Raw genomic sequence first — 19,463 nt, 5'->3', positions numbered from 1 at the left:
GAATATTACATAATGAAATCGATAAGCACATAGAGTACATCAATGAAGGCCGCATGTTTTTGTATGTGCTTATCTAATTTTTTGTTTGTCATTCGCATCCGAGTGGAGAAACACTGGCACGTGGTGGGGCCACGAGAGCTCGAGGTGAGAGGAGGCGTCCTGCGTGAGGCAAGCGCGGCCAGCAACAACAATAACAACAACAACAATAACAACAATAACAACAATAACAATCATTGATTTTTTTTACCCTTTTATCTGGCAACAAAACTGACACCTTTTTTACACGGGGACATGTTTGCATCGACCACAATACCTGCAGTCGTAATGCAAACAAAAAACACAACTCTTATTATAATGTATGCACTGTCCTTGAAATTGATTGGTCCACACCCGAGACAGATTTTCTTAGAGCCTAGTCTCACATGGTGTTGGACCAGATGACGCCAAAAGGCGCACAACAACAACAATAACAACAACTTCTGAGCTCGCAGGGCAACCGAGTCAAAGTTCAGCCGCCTCACTGAGGTCGCAATCGGCCGACAAGAGGGGGGGGGGCGGGGGGGGCGTTGGGTGGGGGGGCAGGGGGGCAGGGGGGGGGCGAGGGGGGCAGGGGGGGCGAGGGGGGGTGAAACGTTGCTTGTGCCCAACCACAAAGTCTGCGTCTGCCGAGGGCTCAAGCGGGGAGCCGCTGCGCCGGCTGTCCGCTGGACGGAGCAGTAGCAGGTGATGAGCCGCGCGCTATTTCTGTGGCGGCGCTGCTGCCTCCATTCATTATTCATGGTGAGGGGTGGGTGGGGGGGTCGGTCCGCGATGCATAATTCAGAGGACGCACAGGGGGCTCCTAATGACAACAACAAAGCGTCTCGCAACAAAATAAGGTTACAGCCTCGTATCGATCGGAACTCGACCCTGCGGCGTTGTTGTTGTTGTTGTTGCGGGTCGCTCTTCTCGGTGCGTTTAATCCGCGCCCTAACCTGCCGTGTGTTGGTTGTTGTTTTATTTCGGTTAATTGCCGTGACACCTCGGAGTCCGTAGAACAAAAAAGGTGAAGGTGCATGGGGGGCCTGGAGGGACACGTGCCGAGTTGACGACCTTCTTCACGGAACTGGGAGCCGATCGCGTTTGGGGGGGGAGGTATTTTATCCAGCAGTGGACGGATCACGGCTGATGCGTTATGATAGTTCTCTATGCTGCAGGTGGCCGCTCCATTGCTGTGAATTTCACGGCGGTGTCTGTTGGACCTAATCCCATTCATTACCAGTTGTTGCAACGTTCTTACTCGCCCCTACTGGACATCTGTGAGAAAGAGCTTTATAGCTCATCGGATTCCTCCAGCCTGAATAAATATTCCGAGTCTGATTTCTGATGCGACCAAATCACCCGGAATGGGCCCGGGGTTTCGATAGATTTCGGTAGCTAAGCAGGTTTCAGCCTGGATAGAGCACGGATGGGGGAGATCACCATGCACAAAGAGGTTGTCATAAGAGGCCGTCCATAAATGACGTCACGCGATTTTGGACAATTTTTGACCCCCTCCCCCCCTCGTCACACATCGTCAAAAATGTCTGACCCCCCCCCCACCCCTAGGTGCGTGACGTCATTTATGGACGGCCCCTAACGAGCAAGGCTCCTGCAACAATCCGCATGGTGGAGCTGAGGATGTCAGAATGCAGGGTCCCAGGTCCAACTGAATCCATCACACCTCCCTCCTTGCACGAGAGCCGATAAATCATCGCTGCATCTTCCACGCTGGAGATCATCACAGCCGCTGTTGTCCAATCCTTCTTTGGCCGCCGCTCTCACGAACAATTGTGGTCCCGTCCAAATGCCTAAACGTCTCAAGATGTAGTTGCAGGGCAAGCGCGTACCCGTGAACGACGTCACATCAGGACATATTATTATTATTGATTGTTATCGTTAAGAATAATAGAGTCAAACAAACAAAAAACAATTGAGGCCTATTGAGCTGAGTCCGTCGCAAAGTAACGCTTCGTACGCCACGACCCCACGTTGTCGATAGTGAACTGTGCCCTAATCGGAGCCAGAGGAGGGTTATTATCGTTCCCGAGAGGCCACGTTAGGAATAACTCTCACTCCCTTCGGGGTGGTGGAGCGTGAATCTATGGCACATGGGGTTGGGGGGGGGCATTGCAACATTTTAATTAAAACAACGAGCCAGCAATGAGCGAAGGGAGTGTTGTTTGTATTGCTTTTATTAAGAAGGATAATGAGAATAAACAATCCCATATGAAACACAAAAACGACGTGTGCAGTGTCTTGTATTTGTTGGTTCATGGGGGTCTCTGCGAGTCTTGGACCCTGGGCAAATGTCCCGCTCGCCTCCGTCATCAAAATCCAGCTCTTGTTGGCGTCAGAGTGCAATAGCCGAGGTAACAGCATCTCAGATACGTTACGTATGCCAACAGCATACTGTATCTGTGGATCGCTCGTATTTCGAGGGCCACTGCAGAGCGCACGCGCGTGCGGGTGCTGTTTGCGATGTTATTTGGTGATCGTGTTGGGACTCGCTATCCAGACGTCGACGGTTCGATCCCACCCCTCCTGGCGAGAGGGTTTGAATCAATCTGTTAAGTTTCTTAAATCTCTGCCCCCCCCCCCCCCCCCACTAATCCCCATTATTCCGCCTCTGTCCACCGAGTAGTTAATACACCACAGTCGATCGGCAGGTGTAGCGCGTGGTGGGGTAAAATGTGGGCACTCGCACCGCTTTCTAAGGTGTGTGGCCCGCGTGGGATAAGTGGCCAAATTCCCCCCCCCCCCCCCAGAGGGGGCTCGCTAGAGCCCCTCGTTTTATAGAGAAGAGGTCCCTTCGACCAGCAGTTTGAGTGTGAGCAAGAATTCACAATAACAATAATATTTCAAATGTGTAAAGCGCCCTCCACCCTAAGACCCCAATGCGCAAATGCATGAAAAGCAGTGAAACAAAAAAACAGAACCAGGGGCAACTGACCAACCTAAAGATGGAAGGCCGCTTCAGAGAAATGGGGGTTTCCAAGCAGACTTGAGTTTATCTACTGACTCCGATTGCCCGGATGTCAAGTTGCCCGCTCCTTTACAGGATCCTTCACACACACGTGGAATAGTGCCGCCGGACGAAATGTTCAACATTGCGCGCAGTAAACTGATATGTGATCCATAATCAACGTTTTTGGGTTAGATCGCGTTATTTATAAATGTGTCGTAACCCTCCACCACCCGATACGGCCAATCAGCAAAAAAGTGTCACGTTGACAAAAGACAAATAGTTCACTGCTTTAGCCCACCGGTGTGTTGAAGCGTGAAACCACAACATTTATAAATAACGCGATCTAACCCAAAAACGTTGATTATGAATAATATTGGTCGCGAAAGCCTATTACGTGTTAAACTGACATGTGATCCTTTATGCACAACCTTACCATCACGTCCACCCACACGGCCTTCCCGACACCGCCCCCCCCCCCTACCAAGCGACAAGAAAGACCCTGTCTTTACTCGCACCAACAACAAGAACAACACCACCACCGCGACTAAAGGTGTCTGATTGCCAGTACGGAATTCCTCATCCCGAATGACAAAGGTCACCAGGGCAACGGTGCAAAACAACAGAACAGTGTTCGACTAAATGCCTAGACTAGGGGCACCTGAGATCCCTGCTAAGTCGGCATAATGTCATCTGCGGTGAGGTACACAGGCAAAATAATTTCACGCTCGAATGAGCAACTCCTTGTTTCGTGTGGCTGCTGATGTAGACGCGGTGTAACAACTACACTCTCACGTTCAGATGGTCAAGCCCAGACAAACGCGCCGGGAGCAAGCGTAGTTGTGTATCGCTGTGATGTCTTCTTCGCATTTGTGGATAGGGCATTGCGTCGTTATACGTTGTTACGGTCTGTTATGGTTAACTACAGTCGCACGCTGCTACTGGAGAGTTTTTATGTTTAAATTTTTTGCATCAGGTATCTGATGCACGGTTTGTGCGGTGGATGCGATTTGAGGTGGACCACGAGTTCGTGGAAGACCAAACCCAGGGGATCTTCTGCGTTGGGTCTTTAAAGCGAGCACTGAGGTGGTGTTTGTCTCCTCTTTACAACTCTGAGTCAGTGGTGGGAATTCCACATTCCTATGGCGGGGGCTGGGTGGGGGTGGTAGGTTTATCCATAGGAAAATCACTGTCGACTTCCCTGGCCTATTGGTACTAATTTTATCGACCCCCTCCGGAGGGATGATGGGCTGAGTCAACCGTCAACCAGGGATGTGAACACCGCACCCCCTTGCCATCGCGAGCCGCCGCCGGTAAAAGTCGCTAGACTTTTGGCTGGAACGAGTCGCTTTGACTGAAGCGTCGTTGCTCGGGGAAACCCCCACACACACCTCGTGGCGAGGTCTCGAGACAGCCGTAGCTCTAAAAAGTTGGCAGCCTCTCGCTCCAACTCGTTTGGCCACGCGCGATGAAAAATCCGGTCGAACTGGGTGGTGGTTCTGAAGCCAAATCCAGCCAAGACCAACGAAAACCTGCATCCACTTTGGAGCGGGGAGGCCCTGCAAGAACACGGTGGGGGTTGGTGGGGGTGGGCGGAAGATACGACATTGCCAAATATTCGAAACGGCACTGTCTTTTTTTTTTCATCAAACGATGCATCACGACGAGATGTGAGAAATAATTGACTCGTGAGGAACGCATCGGCCCGGTTCGATCGGGGTCATTTAGGGCGGATGTAACAATGCGTTGAAAATCACAAGTAAGAGTTTAAAAATAAATGTATTTAAAAAAAAAACGAAGGGGAACCAAAGCATTGAAAATAAAACTTTAATAAGTACAACATCAACATTTTATGAACAAACAAACAAAAAAACCACCACTTTCAGCAAAGCATTCACTTCTGAAATGTACGGACTGTGCTTGTGTGAAATGTAGCCGACTTGGTTCAGGATTGATCGTGAGCGAGCGTGCGTGCGACAGCCACGGCCGGCCCACGGCACGGACGAACAGAAAGTCACGAACCACAGAGCCGCTGTCAGGGCACCACTGCTCCCCCCCCCTGCCCGCCTCTCCGGGTGACCTGTGCAGAATTCTAGATTTGAAGCTTTCGTGACTGCAATGATTCATATTCCTAGGTTTTTTCGGTAAAGTCACGTAGGTAAAACATCAAAATTAATAAAAATAAAATAAAGATCACGACGTTTCGGAGGCAACACAAGTCTCCGTCATCAGGTGGAATCTGGCTGTGACGGTCCCACCTGATGACGGAGACTTGTGTTGCCTCCGAAACGTCGTGATCTTTATTTTATTTTATTTTTATAAATTTTTATGTTTTACCTACGTGACTTTACCGAAAAAACCTAAGAATAAGACCTGTGCAGAAGTTCTGATGACCACCACGGGGTTGGAACGATGCACCACCGAGCCGATCGAATCGACGTCGATCGATAAAGCTCGCACAGTCCACGCGTCGGATTAGCGGGTATGAGAAATGCCACGTGACTGTGTGCGCCGCCTGTGATAGACGCAACATCGCCTCGCAGCCGCAGTGTTTGGGTGAAACCATTCTGAGATCGAAACGGGACCCTGAATTACAAGAAGGGTTTGGTGGTGCATCATAACATCCCTGGTAAATCAACATACATGGACCATGAAAAGTGGTTCAATAGCCCCGGCTTTAACATCCGTCCACACACAAATCAGACTGACGGAAGCACTTTTCATGGAAACCCAAGGTCCACTGTACATCATTACACATACTTTTTCCACACTTCCATCTGCAATGCGTTCAAACCGACCGCAAGCAAAGGCAGTACGGCACCACCTCACTCATCTGACCATCACATTGACCCTGACCAACTAATCTGTGATTTTCTACCAGATGTTCCGAAAACCTTTGCGTACGCAGTCACTAATTCTCTTAACCTCGCGTTCGTCCGCGATGAACTGAACTGTCGTTTTCTGTAGATGATCTCATATCCGACCTTGTCACGAATCTGCCTACGCCTCGGCCTCCCCAGCGAGTCGGATACGCGACACCGTACCGTAGACGAATGCCGACTCGCGTCCAGTAAAGTGCGGGCTTCACACCGGCGAGCCAAACGGAAATTTGGAGGACAATATGGAAACAGGCGGTCACTGCGGCCAGGTAGGGTTACCCCTGGCTTCTGGCCGGCCACTATAAGCCACACGTCGACAGCGACACTCATCAATCATTCATCCATCGCCCTGCACCACGCAACTCTGCTGATTCGTCGACTTTGGCGACGAAGCACAAAGTAGAAAGAGTTTTATTTTTAAACAGCGCTTCTGCTTATTTTTTATTATACAGTTCATGATTTGAATTACACCTGGCATTGTGACCCACTCATTGCTTCATTTGTATCACTCAGTTTTTTTTATGCAAGGGCCTTCAATACATTTGGCCACTTTATTTATTTATGTTTAACACTGTCGGTCCCAAGACGCACAAATATAATGTGGCTTGGATTGGATCAGCTTCACGTGACGTTGGAACAGACGGATGGATCATGCGTAATAGATGTTTTTGGGTAAGGTTGCGTGAATATAAATGCATCGTGAAACCTGCCACCACCCGACACAGCCAATTGGTAAGGTTTGACACGTAAACAAAACGTGCCAATTCGTTACTGTTCAGCACACCACTTGTGTGTTGGAGGGTAAACGCACAACATTTACAATTTGATTCTAGATTTGAAGTTTTCGTGACTGCAAGGATTCATACTCTTTGGTTTTTTCGGTAAAGTCACGTAGGTAATTTTTTTTAATAAATTAAATCACGACGTTTTGGAGGCAACACAAGCTTCTGTCTTCAGGTGGAATTTTTAACCTACGTGACTTTACCGAAAAAACCAAAGAGTATTTACAATTTGAGTCGCACAACGTTTCGGCGCTAATTACAACAACCAGCTTCACGGCACTCAAATTGTAAATGTTGTGGGTTTCCTCTCCAACCCACCGGTTTCCTGAACAGTAACGAATTTGATTTTATTTGTTGACGTGACACACCTTAGTAATTGACTGCGTAGGGTGGTGGCGGGTTTAACGACACATTTACGCAATCTAACGCAAAAACCTCTCATGGGTAATAATGGTTTCGAAAGCCTACTTCGTCGTAGCGAATGCATTCGTGCTTTCAACCGTAGTTGGAAAGCAATAAAAAAAAACTGTTCTGCTCATCTGCACTGTACCAATGGACCCAGCTCAGTGATTTCAAGAAACTACTGAATTCTAGCGGGTAAACCAATAACGAAATAAATTAACCCAAGCCCAGGCATATAAAGGGCACTTCCTGCTCACTTTTCCAAACATATTCTATTTGAAGTTGCATTAAAAAAGGCCACGTTTAAACAGTTTGAAACACACACACATACACACAGCAACACATAACCCCTCTGCATGCATGTAGAACTTCTTTTGCACCGTACTTAGCCAGCAGTGCTCACATCACTTCATGTGCCAATACAAAAATATATATACGCTACTTACATGAGCCAATTTTAAAACCATGCAGAGGGCACAAACACTCCCTGTGCAGTCGTGCAACTTTGTAAAACATGGATAAATATGTTACTTTCAAATCATCTGTAACCGAACAAGGCTCTCACTGTGTTGACCTGAGCTGCACTTTACAAACCCAGGCCAAATCTTCCGGAAACAACTCGGCTATTTCCAGACTCAGCAGAGTCCAGCCGTCGACTGGCATTATCGACACTTATCGTATGTCCCAGGGACTTTGTTGGCAGGAGGAGGCCTGCCTATCTTTGTCCTATGCATGTGTAGGGGTGTTACAGGAGGGCAAACAAACACACAAGGGGTGGTTGCGCCCGCACGCGTAAGGGTGCCTACATCCACGTCCGCAACGGTTAGCCCTGGGGGGCTGTGACGGCGCTGTGATCCCCCACAGCCCCACCCCTCGGGGGGAGTTGCTATATAAGGCGGGGAGCCGGTGGGCTCGGGGTCGAGTATTACAGCTTAATCAGCGAAGAGCGAAGACCGGCAGGATAGGCCCTGGGACTCCCCTGGCTCGCTGTCCTTCTAAGGACCGACCAGGGCAAGCCAGCGGCGCGGCCCTGAGAGCCCAGAGCCGATGCTCTTGTAAGAGCCGGTCTGGTTGGCTAAGGGTGCCGAGATCCTAGCTTGGCCAGAGCTGGATCAGCTAGCCTCCCCTAGCTCTCTAGTGGAGGACCTGGGAGCAGACTAGCCGGGCTAGCGCTAGGGGTGGTCTCCCTGTTAGATGGGTTAAGGGGCCGTTACCCTTTCAAATATTGTGTTCTGCCCTTTGGTTGAATAAATAAGTGTGCCTCCGACTACGTCGTCTACGTCTCCTTGAACTCACTACACATGTATGTGGAACTTCGCAAATTGCGTAGCCGGCCGTGTTAATCCGAGGCGCTGCCGCATTTTTTAACTTCCACGAGCACTGAGAATTGCGCTCCCTGTCCCAGAAATGACTCCACGATTTGGCCCAGGAATTGCCCAGACGTGACGCGGAAGCAGCATCGGGCCTGAGCCTCCGTCCCTATCCTCCGCATGCAGTGGGACTCTGTGGGCTCTGCTCATCACATTTGTTCTGTCCCCTCAGCGCCCCTTTCCTTCCTCCACCATCTGCGTCCGGGAGCTGGGTGGGTGGGCAGGGGGGGGGGGGAAGCAATCTAAAACAATACTCATACTTCAATAAAAAAACATTAAACTGTGGTTCGGGTAGCCTATTTTACGCTAAAATAAATTTGTCTTGTGATTTTCTACTGCACAATTTTTACGCGCACGTGGCCGACGAATCCGTGATGTCACAGCACGTGCCTCTTGCTCCTACGTTGACCCTTACCGGCTTTGGGGTCAGCCTTGCTCTGAGCATACAGCTCGATATGGGACTGAGAGCCAAGGATGAGTCAAGAACTCTGTAGCATCGCTTTGGCATGGGCCAGGTTGCTGTGGACACGCCAGCTCTACCGACGTAGCAGAAAGGCAGGATGATTCCCGCCTTCCTGTCTAACCAAAGGCTTCGGGTCCGCCCTGTCTCACGAACACCAGCAGCTCCTCTGTGGACCCTCACGCGTCCGCGAAGGCACTCCCATCACTCACGTGCGTTCTGCCTGCTGGAGATCTCCTCTTCAAGGCACTTGACGACCACGGGATCGACGTGCGGGTCGAACTTGTTCGCGAACCAGTGGCCGTCCTGCAGCAGCCAGCCCAGCTCGGCCGCGCCGTAGATGCACACGCTGCGCACGTGCCGCCCGGTGCACGCCGGGTACAGCCGCCCCTCGAGGTAGCTCCACTTGACGAGCCGCGTCTTGCTCTGCAGGTCCGACACATCAGCGCCGCCGCCGCCGCCGCTGCCGCCGCTGGGGGCCTGCGGCGAGCGCGCCAGGGTGGCCCAGAAGTGCTCATCGGGCGAGTAGGTGTCGGCGCACCAGCGCAGGAAATCCGTCGCCACGGCGCTCGTCATCGCGAAGCGGACGAACTCCCGGCTCAGCACGAAGTAGGCGCTGCCGACAAAGACCTCGAGGCCGTGCGGCGCCGGCGCCAGCGCCGTTTGGGTGTCCTGCAACGCCGGGAGGGAGGAATCCCTCCTGGCGAGGACAAACTTGCGCGTGAACCTCTGCTGCTTGTACGCCGACGGCTTGCCGGTCTCCAGCATGCTCCTGCCTTGCAGGCCCGTCAGCTCGCTCACGAGCTCTCGGTTGGACCGCAACGGAAAGTCCTGCCCGCAGAGATTAATTGCGTACCTCCAACGCACGGGCGATTTCAGCAGGTCGGCGAGGCAATTGATGTCGGCCTGCAAGCGCGAAATATGCGCGTAGTGCACCTCCTCCAGCTTGGACGCTACAAATACGTTGTCGAAACACTTGGCGAGACTCTGCACGGCGGACTTGAACGTGGCGGACGACTTGGCGTCGACGTGCACGCAGTAGACGTTCTGCGGCACGAAAATCGCACGCAGCAGGCGCTCGAGCGTGGCGGCATTTTTGTGCACGACGATCGAATACGCGATGGGGAAGTCTCTCTCCTCCGCGGACACGTGCTTCGAGAAGTACTTCCTCGTCTCCAAAAACACCGGGCAGTCGTCGGTCAGGAGCAGCACGTCTTCGTCGGTCAGGTCGACTATCGTCTTCTTCCGGATCTTCAGCGTTTTCCCAATTTCTCGCGGATCCTGCTGGAGGATCTCGCTGCACCGGATGTCGTAGAGCTCCTTGTCGGCGGCCTGCCACTCGGCAGGACTGATCTGCCACTGGACCAGCTTGGAGGTGCTCAGAGAGGGCTCCATGAGCCACATGTCCTTTAAACTGTCCGAGTGGTCGTCGGTGTGATGCACCGTGTATATCAGGAAGGAGAGCAAAACTGCCACGAGGATTATAACCTTCATGATCTGGCCCCATAGCTTCATGATCTCGCAGAGATTCCTTTTCCGCAGCATCAAGGGCGTCAAGCCGCCGGCCGGTGTGACGCGACGGGAGAGCACGCCGCCGCTGGTGCGAGCTCCGTACCCGCCGGCTACGGGAGACGCGCGACCTCCAGCCCGCCAAGGCGTCGCTCGACAAACCCAGCGGCCCGCAACATCTGGTGAAACACCGCGGGTAACGATCAGGACCGCGAGCCTCTCACCCCCGCGCTCGTCGCACACTCGGCAAGTGGACGATCGCCGTGCCCCAGCGATTCACTCGATGGCCGCTGAAGACTCCGTCTGTGCATCCTTCACAGGCCGCAAGGGATAGTGCTATTAGCGAGCAGCGCCCATGAAAGTTGGCATGTCACATACCTTTTCTAGGCCCTGCGGCGTTCAAACTGAATGCAGAAAAATACATCGATGCCGGAAATCCTCCAAAATTAAATGAAAATGCATTCCATCCACTGTTTAAGCGCGTGATCGGGGTAAAATGGTGGCACAGTGGTTAGCGCACTGCATTATGGTAACTTTGGTGGTAACCTGCATTCGAATCCCGGCCACGGCTAACGTCAGTGACATCTGAACTGGCCCTCTTCTTTCTCCACCCCCATGTCCCTTCACCAACCCATACTGAGCAGAGTGGTGAAGTATGGTGAAAACAAAACCCCTCCATAACCAATACGTGGGGGGTAGGGGGTGGGGGGGCTTCATCTTGCAGTAGATTATTGACAAAGTGAAGTTGCTTCATCAATTGAGGGGCTGTCATCACGAGTGGCGTCAGTTCATCACAGGTGGCGTGAGTTCATCAGGAGTGGCGTGCCAAATTGGCAGCGTTGAGGCCGCCACCAGTGGAGATCGAGCGAATTTCTAGCCTGTCTCCATAATGATCGGGAGTCGCGGACTGTCCCTGTTTAAAATAATGATGGGGTGGAAGGGGGGTGGAGGTAGCTGGGAGGTCAGAGCAGAGAGCTAGAACTGCTTAGAGCCTGGGTTCAATTCCAGGCAAGCTGCTTGTGATTACACTTGTGTTCTCAAGTGTAGTCAGTTTATGTTCGCAGCCCAAATCGCCAATGACTGGACACACACGCACACTTTGGAGCTCTGAGAATGAACAAAAAATATTGGTTTGAATGTCATGCGATGAACATCACTCTCAGCGCATGGGGGAAGTTCTGCCTAGAAGCCTCCCGCGGGCCGCTGTACAACACGAAGAAGGGCCGCACTGATCGGAGAGAGATACAAATGGATACCACGCTTCATGGTAACTCTGGGTGAACGTTAACAGGCAAACAGCGTCAACATTAACGATTCTTGCCAAGTGTAGAAAACACATCTGCTTTATAAGAGTAAGGAAGATCATGACTTTTCAACAAAGGCACTTCATTGCCAAAGCACACACCGTGAGTCAGGTTTAATGTACTACCTGTGTACATGGAGTAACAGACTGCATAACAGACACAAGGGGGGGGGGGTTTGTGGCTTAGTAAATGATTAGCCAGGCGGTGGCTTCCACGCGGCCTGTAATTCAGCATTGTGGAGGCAGCGAAGGTTGGAGGATCACAGCACAAAAGTTGTCAAACTCCCCGTGAGCGTCAAGGCGCCACTTACCCTGACTCGCAAGGGGGAGGCAGTACAGCGAACGGACTAATCACCATCTGTGTCCATCTGCATGGGGATCGAGCGTTGCCCCCTCACGGGCATGGGTTTTCTCCGGGCGCTCCGGTTTCCTCCCACTTGCATAAACAACTCATCGTTAATGAGTTGAAAGTATCTTAAAATAAAAACCCAATGTAGGACCCTCCTGGTATTTGATGATAATCTATAATTTAACTTAATTTTTCTTAAAAAAAAAAGAGAATTTTCCTATTGCGATTATGATTTGCTTGCTATTTTTTCCTCTTATCTGTTATTGTTTATTATTGACTTATTTAACTGTGACTTTTGTAGGATTATCGTTTTTGTTGATGAACCTCGATTTAAAAGCTTCTTGGCTCACAGGGTACTTCAAAATAATCTGAACTGAAAAATCTGTCTGCGACTCAGTGTGTCTCTCCGGGATAAATAATCAAAATGCAAGCGTATCAAAAAACACATTACATCAACGCTTTTGTAGATCGACTAATTGCGGAACACACATTTTCACTGCTGGTGAAGGGGGTGGGCAGTCATTTAAGAAACTTGCCGCACCAGGAGATGGAATCAGGGCGCTGACCATTACACCGTAGCAGCTTCCTTGCACATTAAATTATAACGGCCAAACTTCACTGCACATAAACCGTACAACTGTATTATTTATTCATGCTAACAAATGTGTAATACATTACGCCCTGTCATGAGTCACAATTTGCATTTATGCAGTATCAACACCTAAGTGCACGGCTATGTCAGACACGGAGACAATTCACACAGTAGCTGCAGAGACAATGTCGTTCTCTTGCCAAAAATAGATATTTAAAAAAAGCTTTTGTGATAAACTGTGCGCAACTTCTCAAAGGCGGACGCAGTTTCACGGTGTTCTGATATGCACGCGCGCAAGCTACTCACTTTCAGCCAAATTCACCAAATTGATCTGCAGGGTTATTCGAAAACTGCCGTACGTCAGTTACGGAAAATAAAAACTGTTTAATCATCGTTTCACTAAATTTCAAACAACGATCGTGCAACCTTTGCAGTGAACTTATAATGAACATTAATACTTCTTCGTATTATTAAACAGCTACCTGCTTCTGCCGTAACTGATGTAACCTTATTTGGGGAATTGCCATTGGTGGAAATTCCAAATTTCCATGGCAGGCGTCAGTAAGGTCATAGAATATGGCTAGCGATCAAACAAAGACGGTCACTACATCACGCGCTTTCGGATGCTTTGGGTGCCGTCTGGAACGCTCTTCCTTCCCATATTAGGAAACCATTGGAGCTGTGCACTTTTCAATAATTTAGATTAAAAACTAATTTCTTTAGGACAGGTTTTTTTATCGTTAAGTTTGCTCGTCCTTCCCCGGCACCTCCTATTAGCATGGTTGGCTATGTACGGTGCAAAAGAAGTTCAACAGCAGCAACCCATCGTGTGTGGTGGGCTGTCGGGGGCTGGACCCCTTCCCTCTACCTCCCCTCTCCCACTGCTGAATGCTCTGCCGCCTCCCCATACCAACTTATTTCATGTCAAGTAAATAAAATGTTGGCAGACTATTTAGCACCAGTGGTGTTTTTTTTCCGTCACAGTTCTTGTTACACTACAAAAAACTTTTTTTTTATTTTAACAGGTAAGGCCCACTGAGCTATGTAGCTCTTTTTCATAAGCGACCTGGCGGCCACAAATGATAGTTGAACGAAGTGGCTTATCACGTGGAATTTTACAGCAGCCAAATACTCTAAACGTATATTGCTAAATGTGGAGGGGAAATCCGGAAGAGCCGGAGAAAAATCCACGCGACCACGTGGACAACGTGCAAACTCCAAATATACAGCAGCTGGCGTCAGGGGTCGGGATCGAACCTACGGCCTCCTGTTTACCAGGCGAGGTAGTTAACATCTCCTAGCCACCGTACACAGGGGGTCACGGAGACCAAGCAAGAAGGCACGGGTCGACAAGCAGGTCACATCGCTACTCTGTTCGGCATTCTAACTTTCAGTTGAAGTTTCGTTTAACATCGCGTGTGTCGTGACTCCTACCGCCCTGATATATTGTCCGCCCCCGCCCCCCGACTGTGAAATTAAGTGACACTACAGCATGTGTTGTGTAGTGTGTAGCAGGCTGTGGAGGTTTAATGATTGCGTTCGGACGGCTTGCTCAGAACACGGCTCGCCATCAGTGGTGTAGAGTTTTTTTTTTAATACATATATATATACCGTGCCGCATGTATAAATAGCGTTGTGTGAAACGCTACACGTGTCGGCATTCTGCAGGTGCGGGGGGAGGGGGTTATCGTCTATTTAAAACCCGCTGGCCACGTTCGCGACGGAAAGTTGTGCCAACCAATTTGCATGGAGGCGCGGTGGAGCACCTGAGGTTAATGTCGTACGTGCGTGCCGACCAATTGGTTAACTGCTGTAAACTCAATTTCGATTTAAAGCTATCGTGACTGCAGGGATTCATCTTCTTGGTTCTTTCGGTAAAGTCACGTAGAAGGGAAGTGATAAAATAATAAAAATAAAACATAATAAAATAATTATCACGACGTTTCGGCCACACTCACCTGAGGACGGCTGCTTGCGTTGTGGCCGAAACGTCGTGAGAATTATTTTATTATGTTTTATTTTTATTATTTTATTACTTCCCTTCTACGTGACTTTACTGAAAGAACCAAGAAGATGCTGTAAACTATGTCATTTTAACTATCTATATATTAAAAATGTTTTACCAGGTAAGGTCCACTCAGCTATATATCTATTTTTCAGAAGCGACCTGGCTTTCACAAATCGTCGCCCAATGAAGTGGCTTTTCTTCTTCTTTGTTCTTTCGGTAAAGTCACGTAGACTGGAAATAATAAAATAAAATAAAAACATGATTTCCCTTCTACGTGACTTTACCGAAACAAACAAGAAGATGAATTCCTGCAGTCACGAAAGCTTTAAAATCGAAATTTAAGTGGCTTATCATCATGTGAAAATGTATAACAATTTGTGACAGGTCGCTTCTCAAAAATAGATATACAGCTCAGTGGGCCTTACCTGATTAAATAACAACTGTTTAGTGTAGTTTAGTTTACTCTCAACTCATGTTTCTAAATGTGGAGGGGAAAAACTGGAGGACCCGGAGAAAAATCCACGTGACCACGGGGAGAACACGCAAACTCCAAATATACAGGCGACGGGGTCAGGGTTGGGATCGAACCCACAACCTCCTGTATGTCAGGCGAGGTGGCCACTGTGGCGATATGTTTTGGCCTGAGCACAGGCCAAAGACATCCAGCGGCCAGCAACAATCAGCACTGTCACAGTTGTAAGAGATACAGAGCTACTACGTTTCCTGAAATGAGCTACGTACGATGCGAAAGAAGTTCAACGTATATACATTCAAGGTTGTTGTTATTATTATAGGAGCTTGGGAAAGGAGATGACGGGAAGGAATGGTAAAGTGCAGCAGTGTGAGGGACGAAGCAGAGGGGGCACGTGTTGTGTGACCTGTAGTCTGGTGAGTGTGTGGGTGAGTGGATGGGTGAGTGAGTGAATGGTTGAGTGGGTGGGTAATTGAGTGAGTAAATGGGTGGGTGAGTGTGTCAGTGACTGCTTGAATATGTAAGTGTGTTAGTGATCAGGTGAGTGAGTGAATGATTGAGTGGATAAGTGAGTGAGTGAATAGGTGGGTGGGTGCGTGGGTGACTGCTTGAGTAGGTGAGTGGGTGAGTGTGTGAGTGATCGGGTGAGTGAGTGAATGATTGAGAGAGTGGGTGGGCGGGTGATTAAATGGGTGGGTGAGTGAGTGAGTTGTGGTGACCTGAAGCATGGCGAATGAGATGAAACAGTGAGTCTGGTAAACATGGGTGGAGCAATGAAGGAGCAAAGCGACCATGGCATTTGTAACCATGGTGAAGGCGTGATAAGAAGCCGACTTAATTTCCACAATTTACAAAAATATTTGGAAAATATACTGTGGCCTGCAATATACATAGAGTGTATGTAGCATTGCATGCTATACTAATGGATAGCAATGGGCTTTTGCTTGCTTAAACACCAATTAGTTTTTTTTTCCACTATGTGTGTTATGCCAACATTTCAGACAGCTGTCTGATGACGCAAACGTTTGGCACTGTTTTTCCATCCCTGGACTTTGGGTGGAATTGTGTCGTTCTGGGAACAGGCGTGTCATCCTGCGTATGTAAACACACGCATGGGGAGCGGTCGTGCTGCGGTTAGCACAACGCACATCGAACCCGCTTGTCCCGAATTTTAATCCCGCTCACGGCCAACATCGCTGATGAGCATTTGGACTGGTCCTCCAGGTTGACATGGCATAAAATGAGTACCTGGTGCGGTGGGGTGAACATCACGACTGGGGAAACAAAGGTGGCCGGGCGTGGTGCTGGCCACCAACCCCCTTCTGCAGGCTATATGGGGGATTTTATCTTGCATGTATTTACTCTACACGGTGTACGGTTGGTTACGTACGGCGCAAAAGAAGTTCAACATACATACGTAGACTCCTCTCCAGTTTTATGGTTGAGGTCCCCGCATAGATATGGAACCCTTGACGCCCGAGCGTCAAGGGTTCGATGTCTACGCGGGCGAGAATTCATCCAGCCACTCCGCTTTGAGAAAGAAAAAAATCCCACTTCGGGTGTTACAGAGCCCCAGGTGCCACGTGGGGGGGGGGGGGGGCGACAATTGGTGGTGAAGTATGTCCGTGACGCTGCCCGGAGGTTGCCGCGTCCGCCCCTTTGTTACCGAGGCCCACGGTTCGAATTCAGCGCCCCCCCCCCCCCACGATGGATACCCCCGCATCAAACACTACCAAACTACCAAGTGCCGCCCGCTTCACGGCGGACGTTCCAGATCACGTGGGGTCACTCGCAAGAGTGGGGCCTCATCGTGTGCTGGTGTCATTGTCCAAAGTTTGAAACAAGTTTGGAAGAGTTATCCGCAAGTGACTCCGTTGGAAAGTACACGGCAATAATTGGGCTCATATTGCGAAAACTTGGCAGGACCCTCCTGAAAAAGAATGTCACGATACTCCGTGAGGATTTTCTGGGTAAAGAAGCACAATAACAACAACAATATTCATATTCTTGGTTCTTTCGGTAAAGTCACGTAGATAGAAAATAAAAAGAAATTACAAAATTTAAATAAAATATTTTTTAATAAAATGAAATTTAAATAAATTAATTTTATTATAAAAAAATGTAATAAAATAATACATTGAAAATAATATAATGTTCTTTTAGAATTTTTAATATTTTTAATTATTTTTTGTTTTTTATCTACGTGACTTTACCGAAAGAACCAAGAATATGAATTCCTGCAGTCACGAAAGTTTTAAGTCAAAATTTTACAACAACAATTTTATCATCACCACCATGTAATGATGACCAGATCTTCTGAGGAGCTGCGTACGTTATGCGCCCCTCTGCTCAAGAAGCCACTCAACATGAGCTCACCGCCATCGCAATTCAGTCAATCTGAGAATTGAAAACCCCACGGGTTGGTCGTACCTACTACCGCCCAACGCTTCCGCGGTTGTGCCGCGCGGCTCTTTCCGAAGTGTTGTCGTGTTGCCCCTCGTGTTGTCCAGCACAATGTCCGTCCAGCGCCTTAATAAGCTCCCAGTATGTGCAGCGTAACGCCAGACATCCTGTCAAACTGATAAATAAAATACACATATTTGCCAAGTGCTGCACAGACGAGCGGGAAGGCTGCCAAAGCGGGGGCCATGAATCGCCCAAGTTCTGTGATCCTATTTTGGGATATTTGGTAAATTCCATTAATGAGAATGTATACATGTGGGAGGAAACCAGAGTATCAGGATAGAACATACACATGCAAGGGAGGAGAGGTGTGATCCCCGTGAAGATATAAATGAACCTACTTGCTGTACTGCCGTACCCTGGCAAGCCAAGGGGATGGTGATATCGCAGCCCAGAATTTCACTCATCTGTGCCATCCACCAACAACCCTGGCTTCAAGAGCGCTGGATAAGCGCGCGGGGCAAGGAGCAGAAAAACACAGCGGCGAGCTTCTACTGCCCTCCGAGGTGGAGTTTGCAGACTCCTCACACCTGGACTTACCTGAGCGCTCAAACGCAAACCTTGCAGCGGCCGGAACCCCCCTGCCAAACGGAGCGTTGCCCACGGAACTCTCTGCCAGCTGCCGAGCCGGTGGTGGCCTTGGCCGACTGATCGCGACTGTTCCACGCGAACTGGCTGTGGTGGCGCTCTAAAAGCCTCCCTCCTCGCTCTCTCGTAACCATACCGCCCCTGCCTCCGCCGTAATCCAATACCAGAGACCCGCACGCACGCCGCTAGCGACACCCCCCACACACACATCACATCACCCGCCCACCGCCACCGCTTAATGCCCAGAAGCTCCGGTGGGCACACACACACACAGACACATCGCGAAGGGTTCGTGCTGGTCAGCCAACCAGCCCCGCAAGGCAAAGTGTGCCAACGCCGACACGTGGCAGCATACCGGCAAGTGGAGTTTAAAGCGCGCGCACGCACCAATACACGTGCACTGACACGCGTAGTTGTAGGAGTGTTGTTGTTATACACACACACGCGTGTTGTTAATGCACGTGTATACACTAGGGGTATACGTTTGTATGAACGCGTGTGTAAGGGGCCGTCCATAAATGACGTCACGCACCTGCGGGGGGGGGGGGGGTCAGACACTTGTGACGATGTGTGACGAGGGGGGGGGGGTTGAGAAATGTGACGTCACATCAAAATGCGCCACTTTAAATAAATATAGACAACACGTTCTACTTAATTAAATAGACTTTTTAATAAATGTTTTCTCCTACAACATCAGAGTGCAGCGGCACATTAAATACGCACTACAATGACAATAGTTTAAAGCGATTTGAAGCATATTCTTGGTTCTTTCGGTAAAGTCACGTAGAAGGGAAATAATAAAATAATATAAATATAAAACAACGATTTGAAGCATGTTTAATTTTTGGGGGGGGGGGGGGGCAGAGCTTTGTGACGTCATATTTGAGGGGGGGTGGTCTGACTTTTTGTGACGCCGTGTGACGAAGGGGGGGGGGAGTCAAAAATCGTCCAAAATCGCGTGACGTCATTTATGGACAGCCCCTTAGTGTTGTACATCACTCTTAGCTCGGTTGTCTCAGGCTGTTAAAGTTATCACGGTATGTAACCCAAAGTCAAATGTCAGAGACATTTCCTCGCCAAATGAGCCTTGAGGCAGTAGGGGAAATTCCACATTCCCATGGTGGGGGCTAGTCTATCCACAGGACAACGACTGTTGACTTCCCCACAAAGCGGTACCTATTTTATCTACCGCAGGATGTGAACTCGCGACTTTTCCACTGGGAGCCGCTCACTCTACCGCCGAGCCACAGAGATATTCACTCTGGGCAATTTCCTGAGATGGAGCATCTCGTACACAAGGCAG

The 19,463-nt window shown here is 49.5% G+C and overlaps 1 protein-coding gene across 2 annotated transcripts; it reads right to left on the bottom strand.

Annotated features, from left to right (window-relative positions):
• Nucleotides 1–5,325: 5,325 nt before the first annotated feature.
• GCNT4 (glucosaminyl (N-acetyl) transferase 4) lies at nt 5,326–18,295 on the bottom strand. Of its 2 annotated transcripts, XM_061570739.1 has the most exons (3): nt 18,113–18,295; nt 17,540–17,687; nt 5,326–10,564 (listed from the first exon to the last, which is right to left on the bottom strand). In XM_061570739.1, the coding sequence occupies exon 3, from the start codon at nt 10,419–10,421 to the stop codon at nt 9,081–9,083; it is 1,341 nt and encodes a 446-aa protein (XP_061426723.1). In that variant the 5' UTR covers nt 10,422–10,564; nt 17,540–17,687; nt 18,113–18,295; the 3' UTR covers nt 5,326–9,080. The 2 variants fall into 2 exon arrangements, with proteins under 2 accessions (XP_061426723.1, XP_061426724.1); XM_061570740.1 differs by lacking the exon at nt 17,540–17,687.
• Between the last annotated feature and the right edge of the window lie 1,168 nt (nt 18,296–19,463).

The sequence above is a fragment of the Lethenteron reissneri genome, chromosome 46 (assembly GCF_015708825.2).
Source record: "Lethenteron reissneri isolate LAM-NWPU_2019-01 chromosome 46, ASM1570882v1, whole genome shotgun sequence".
Taxonomy (NCBI): domain Eukaryota; kingdom Metazoa; phylum Chordata; class Hyperoartia; order Petromyzontiformes; family Petromyzontidae; genus Lethenteron; species Lethenteron reissneri.
Note: the sequence above shows the minus strand (reverse complement) of the source record. Positions and strands in the feature narration are given on the sequence as shown.

Coding starts and splice junctions, on each gene's coding strand:
- GCNT4 (XM_061570739.1), bottom strand. CDS start 10,421: ATGCTGCGGAAAAGGAATCTCTGCGAGATCATGAAGCTATGGGGCCAG.